General features: G+C 43.4%; 1 protein-coding gene across 1 annotated transcript; it reads left to right on the top strand.

Annotated features, from left to right (window-relative positions):
- The first annotated feature begins 3,618 nt into the window (after positions 1-3,618).
- LOC139377473 (noggin-2-like) lies at positions 3,619-5,913 on the top strand. The gene has a single exon (XM_071120505.1). The coding sequence runs from the start codon at positions 4,868-4,870 to the stop codon at positions 5,501-5,503; it is 636 nt and encodes a 211-aa protein (XP_070976606.1). The 5' UTR covers positions 3,619-4,867; the 3' UTR covers positions 5,504-5,913.
- Positions 5,914-6,583: the final 670 nt, after the last annotated feature.

Raw genomic sequence — 6,583 nt, 5'->3', positions numbered from 1 at the left:
TGTGTGTGTGTGTGTGTATTCTTGTATACGTGAGCGTATACGGGATGTGACTCTGACTATAAGTGCCTAAATATGAGTGTGTGTATGAATACAGTATATAAACACAAGCATGTGTGAGTATTAGCTAGGATGTTTCCACTTTTAGTTGCATGAGTGCAGAGTCCCCAAGAATCCCTTAGAGGCCTAGTTCAAAGTCAACTCCAGCAGTCACATCACAAGCGCATCAAGCCATTCACGATACTATCACGATTAATCATAGCATGTGATAAAGCGCTGTGTTTCTTCAACCCGACTGGAATGTCATATAGAAACCGGGAACTTGTCCGACGTTCAGATTGACTTCAGATTGCCATCGACCAGAACTTGGTTCAAATACCACTTGAAATCTTTCAAATACATTGAGCTTTTACTCCACCCTGTCTGGAGTGCCAGTTGGGTGGGCTTTAGAGTTTTGGAGCTATTTTATTGGTCAGGCAGGCTTACTCAATCTAGCAGATCAAGTATTTTACATGATTTAAAGTCATATTTGAACCTAGGTCTTTCGTTGACGGAGAGCAGGCCTTCTTAATAACGAGGGGGACCAATTTCATAAAGAGCTTAGCAGCAATTTATGATTTATTTTTTGTTGTCATCAGGCAGAAAAATTGTACTTTGATGCTGTTTACTAGTTTTGCAAAAAAAACTTAATAAAGAATAAAAAGAGAAAGCTTCAAAAGTATCCTGTTAACGGGACACAGATTTTTGTCATGCTTCCCGATCCATCTGCTTCAAGTTAGGGTTATTGAGCTGGAGGGGTAAGATGTGAGGGGTGGCGGTGGGGGCTGTATAGGGGTGTAATATTGACAGAGGACAGTGGGGAAATGTATTGTCTTTCAAACCCCTTGGTTGTTTTGGGATGAGGAAGAGGATGAGGAGGTGTGTATGTGTGTTGGTATGTGTGTGTAGGGGGGAGTACTAGCTACAATGTTATCTGTTGAAGTGTATTTCCAACAGGCACGTCAAATTCCTCAATTCTCTGTATAATCTAAAATAGCCTTTCTCTCTAGTCCCTCGGGGCAAATGAAAAGATTGGGAAGTAAAAATAAAAAACTTTGTCAACACAGCTACCTCTGGCGATGCTCTTTGTCTTAGTAAAGTAGTGATGCCCCCCTTTTTCCTGTCCCTTTCTCTCCTCTCCTTTATTTTCCCCTCTGTGTCCTACCCCCTCTGTCTTCTGTACCATTCTAGCAGTTCCCTGAGGTCCCTAGGACCCTAGGACCCTAGTCAGCCAGTCTGGCTGGGGCTACCCTTGGTGGTGCCTGTGCTGGTTAAGCTCCCAGTGGGCCTTCCTTGGGAAGCAGCCTGTTTGTATGGAGCAGGGGGCCCTGCGCTCGCAGCCAAGGGGAAGGGGGCTCTCAATCTGTGCTGGGGCCGACCCCCTAATGCACTCTTGCCGTGCGCACTATTGAGGCCTAAGGAAGCGTGAAAAATTGCTGCCAAAACCAAAGAGTTAAGTCTCCTTGTTATACAAGGCCAATTTTCAGCACTGACCACACCCCTCCACTCCTCCCTCAGTGTGCCCCCCACGCCTCTCTCACACACTCAACCCCCCTTGTCAGGCTTGGAGGGCTTCGTTAAAGCGAGCCCGGCCCTTTATCACATCATTTAATTAGCCATTCCACAGCAAACTGCTACCGCCGTGTCCCCCTGTTGCTTGCTGCCGCCCTCCTCCCTCCTCCTGCCTCTCCCCAATCCCCCACTACAACCCTCCTCCTTTCCCTCTCCTGACTGCCCCCCCCCCACCAGTCCCCCCAGTCCTCTCCGGTCCTCTCTTTATCCTAGGTAATTAGCCGGAGGGCTTGGCGCTGGTCTGGCCGGCATAAAGGGAATGGGAAGATGAGAAGATGGGAAGCTGTGTTCGCTGGGTTCCCCTGTCCTCCCTTGGACTCCCTGCTCCCTGTCAGGGGGGGCTGCCGCTGGACAATAGCAGGGTCTGCAGTAGCCAGCCCAGGTCAGCCCAGGTCCCCTATTGCTAACTGGTTCCTAGTCATTAGCAAGCTAGACAGCTACTGCATGATGACTAGAGAGGTTACAGGGTTTAGCGCTAGAGGGTAAATTATACTGCTGTGAGTTCTTACACAACTCCCCATAACACTCTTAACAATAACATCATTTCAAATAAATGTTTTCTTCTTTAATCTTAGTTTAGAATAAAAAGTGTTATTTTCTTAGAAGCTCCATGCTTTACCTCAATGTATATCCATATATCTAACACAGAAACAATAATTGACAAGATAATTAGGGTTAATTGGCACAAAAAAAAAAACATGAATCAAAGTATGCTTTGAATCAAATTCTCTAACCAATTTTCTTTAGATGGAGAAGACGCTACAAATATGGAAGTTAGTAAACAAAGACTTGTTATCACATTGTAATGACATATATGATTGATTGATGAGAATGGGGCAAACAATCCTGGGATTCCTGCACGCTGGATTGACGCCCCCTAGTGACCACTATAAGAGCAAGTACCCTATCGCAAACACAAATCAGTCTGTCTATCCACTGTATACAGAGCATAGTTACAACAATCTAAGTTTGGAAATGACAAAAGACAATACAAATGATACTTATCAAATAGCCACAACACAAAAATATTGTATTATGAGTGTATGCGTCAAAAGGTGAAGTATTGAACACTATTCCAAAATATGTTACATTTGATTGACCAAGCATAAAGCGCCTCTAAAAATGGCTAATTAGGTATTAATGACAAGTGACTGTGTTGATAGTAAGATAATGTCAGTGGCATCAACATTCGTTTATAAAGGCCTGATTACGCATCATTAGGCCTACAAATGACATCAGTTTCTCCTTATCAGTTGCATTATTGACAGCTACATATATTCAACTGAAACCAACGTTTGAGGCTCAAGCATCCATGATACTCTAATCACTGCGGTTAGTCAGCATGATAAAGGTTACGTTTAGTAAGGCTATCCATGACCATTTAAAGCTTTAATTGCGCGCTTATTTTGTGACCCCAAAGTTCAAACAGCGAATTCCTGTGTGCAGACAGAGGTCCTCATGAACAAAGGTGGAATGTGACGCTCGTTGTCAGTTAGACCCCTCATACATGCTACTAAACGTTTCCCACCCTTCTCTCGGGAATGTTATAAACTGGGAAACACTTCAGTACTTCAATTAAATATTGACAGCGTATTGAACATATTAACTCGAGAGCGTTGCAGCAAGATAGTCGTTGCGCACAAGTTCCCGAAATATGAGGAGAGACATGCAGATTGCAATGTGAGGAGACTGATTATTACTATTTTATTTGGGGGAGAAAGCAAAATATGTGGCTACATCACAGTTTAGGATATATTGTGTCTCTCGATGATAAATCAGTTTATTTGGGACCCTGTGGATAGTCTGATTGTGGCCGATATTTCTCGCGTTCTGTGAGGAGAGGGGGCCGAGGGGTGCTGTCAATCATAGGGAAAGTGGCAGTGGTGGGCAGGACCCGCTGACACTTTGTACTGTCGGAGGGGGGATATTTAATTTGGGATTGAGCACCGCTCGCAACAGGCACACTCACACACAGTGTGCCTAAGCAAAGAGACGCTCAGCGCCAAGTCTCAGACCTCCTAAAGTAGGATCGAGTAAGTAGGAGAACTGTACCAGCTTTCAAAGGAGTAAAGATTCTCCCCCAGGAATTACCGCAAACACTGACCGTGCAAAAGAAGGCAGAACTCTGACTGATTCAACCATGCAACGGCGGTGGCTCTTTTTGATATTCGTAGAGAAATCACCGATGTCATCGAGGTGAAAAGAAACATCAAATTGAAGTGAACTTAAACTGGCGTGTTACCTTTTGCGTTTGATATGCATTTTATTCGCGTCAGTTTATATTAAGATGTGACTTTTTTTGTTACTTTTTGTACGCAAAAAAAAAAACTGCGTCCTGGAGGAGTATAATTTTGTTTTTTAGAGGTAAATCTGCATTTTGGTTTGGATAGACCTTTTCAACAGGACCGATAAATGGTTCAGCTTGCATAGGTGTGGGAGACTACAGTGGTGCGTTTTGCCAAAGAGAAGACATCTGAATACGCATGGACAATTTCAGCAAGGTCCTAAGACTCCAAGCAGAAGGTTGGAATATCGCACTGGAGTCACAGGACACCTCTCACTCCATGGATTCTGCGCTTGCGTTTGGACTTTCTCAAACCTGAGCGCGCCAAGCAAAGTTGAAAGAAGCCACGTTTATAAAAGTCATGCGTAAAAATAACATTGGCCAAGACAACCGTCATTGCCGGAACGGTGAAATGTAAAAGTTGGTGAGGTAGCCTACTCTTTTGTGCACCCCTCTCTATCGGGGCGCTCTGGATCTATTGTGTCTCTGGGAAAGCGGATCTTTATAAAATCATCATTCCATGTGACTCTCGCCTCAGCCACTGTCATCCAGTCTAGACAATTCGCAGTCGCTTTGAGTGTCCCTGGCGTGACCATGACAACCACAATCAACCCAAAGTGCATGTGGGGAAAATAGTGACACGGGAGAGTGGGTGAATTTAGTTTTTCCGTTTTGTTTTGTGCTGTTTTGGTTGAGCAGAACATTTGTATTTATTTATTTTTTACAAAGAAGAGACACCCTTTGCGTTCTACAAGATTGCATCAGCAAGCAAACGTAAGAGGCATATTGCTAAGGATCCCTAAAAAAGAAACGTCATTCAAACCCGACGTGGTCTATTAAAAGTATCATCTTGCTCGTCTACTTCAACTATTTATGAAGCCCCCGGCTACTCATGTCAAAGAGCACAGTAGCTGTGAAAATCAATAAATATTTAGGCTAATACACCAGAATAGCCTTTACGCAAACAATATAAATATGGCCTTCTCAAAGACGCTACTAGTTTATGTACTGGTATCCATTCACCTTGGAGATTCGCAACATTATCTACGCCTGCGCCCCTCGCCCAGCGAGCATCTTCCCGTGCCAGTCCTCAAGGAGGACCCCGACCCAGAATACGACCCCCGGGAACAGGACTTGGCCGAGAGGACTCTGCGGAAAAAGCTTGGCAGCAACTTTGATCCCAACTTTATGTCCATCAGCTCGCCCATGCTGGTGAATCTCTCCGTACAAGACACTCAGATGAAACTGCAAGGACCCATGCCAAACGAGATTAAAAAACTGGATATCTCAGAGTCTTCCTTCGGGAAGCGGGTAAAATTGGGAAAGAAAGCCCGCAGGAAATTTCTGCAGTGGTTGTGGACGTATACGCACTGTCCGGTGGTGAATACCTGGAAGGATTTGGGCGTGAGGTTCTGGCCACGCTACATCAAGGAGGGAAACTGCTTCAATGAGCGATCTTGTTCCTTCCCCGAGGGGATGTTTTGCAAACCTACCAAGTCAATCACCAAGACTTTTCTCCGGTGGTATTGTCAAGGGTTTTTAAGACAGAAATATTGTACGTGGATACCGGTGCAATACCCAATCATCTCAGAGTGTAAGTGCTCTTGCTGAGTTTCAATGGAAGTAGAAGGGTTGGGAAGTGGATTGGAAATATGCGGTTTCTATTGCACTGTAAACTCTGAACAGAGGTGGGCACCATAGCGAATCTATTTTTTTATATCGCATTTGAATTAAAATGCCAACATTGTACATATTTAAGAAAGATGCAGCTATTTTTTGTTAATGAACAGGACCATATTTTATTTCATCCCTGAAACGTGTTTTTGGATGAACACAAGCACTTCAGAAAGAAGAGCTTTTATTTTTTATGAAAAATGTAAGATGGAACGCATATAACTTCTCCAAGAAGTTCACTTTTTTCAACTGAACATTGATGCTGACTGTTATTTCACTGCAATGCTGCCTAGAGTTTTTGTATGATATTAATATCAATAATAATTCAAATGAAAGTTGAGGATATATATATAAAGGCGTGAACTCAGCTTTTGGAATATTGTAGAAAAAACAAATCTGTACGGTTTATTTATTACTTTAACGATTGTGAGTATAGAACATAAGCAGAGAAAATAGCAGCGTATACCAGAAATTATGGGAGATGTCTACTTGAATATTTCATTTTTTTTAAATAAAATTGTTAACATATCAGTGTACACGTTTTAGCAATAAAGTCAATATTTTCAACATGTATTAATGTCGACCAAGTTGCTTATAAAGTGTGTCCCTGTCCAAGGGGGCGTGTATGGTGGTGGAGTGGAATGGAGTTGCTAAATGCACAGTAAGTCCGAGCTGAAATGAATCGGGAGGGGGACGTTACAAACGCTCCACGCTGTCACTGTGATTTTAGAAACGGGTGATTTACTATGTTGTGTAACTAATGCGCAACACACCTAAAACGCCTCGACAGAACTGGCATTCATTGTTTGAGCCAGCGGAGAAGAGAGCCCTTGCATATCTATCCCCTCTCTCATGCAAATGCTAATTTCTCGGATCCAAGGTGTTAATTAACAGAACTGTAAAATATGATTCAGACATTTCAGACGGTGTCCGATGATGAAATGGCGGGGTATACGGCAAGCCAGGGGCGTCTGTGTCTGTGCTATTCACAGGAAGCTCTGCTACACACAGTTCTAC

The sequence above is a fragment of the Oncorhynchus clarkii genome, chromosome 20 (assembly GCF_045791955.1).
Source record: "Oncorhynchus clarkii lewisi isolate Uvic-CL-2024 chromosome 20, UVic_Ocla_1.0, whole genome shotgun sequence".
Classification (NCBI taxonomy): Eukaryota; Metazoa; Chordata; class Actinopteri; order Salmoniformes; family Salmonidae; genus Oncorhynchus; species Oncorhynchus clarkii.
Note: the sequence above shows the minus strand (reverse complement) of the source record. Positions and strands in the feature narration are given on the sequence as shown.

Bases quoted from the DNA above. Each gene is read 5' to 3' on its own strand.
- LOC139377473 (XM_071120505.1), top strand. From the start codon at position 4,868: ATGGCCTTCTCAAAGACGCTACTAGTTTATGTACTGGTATCCATTCAC.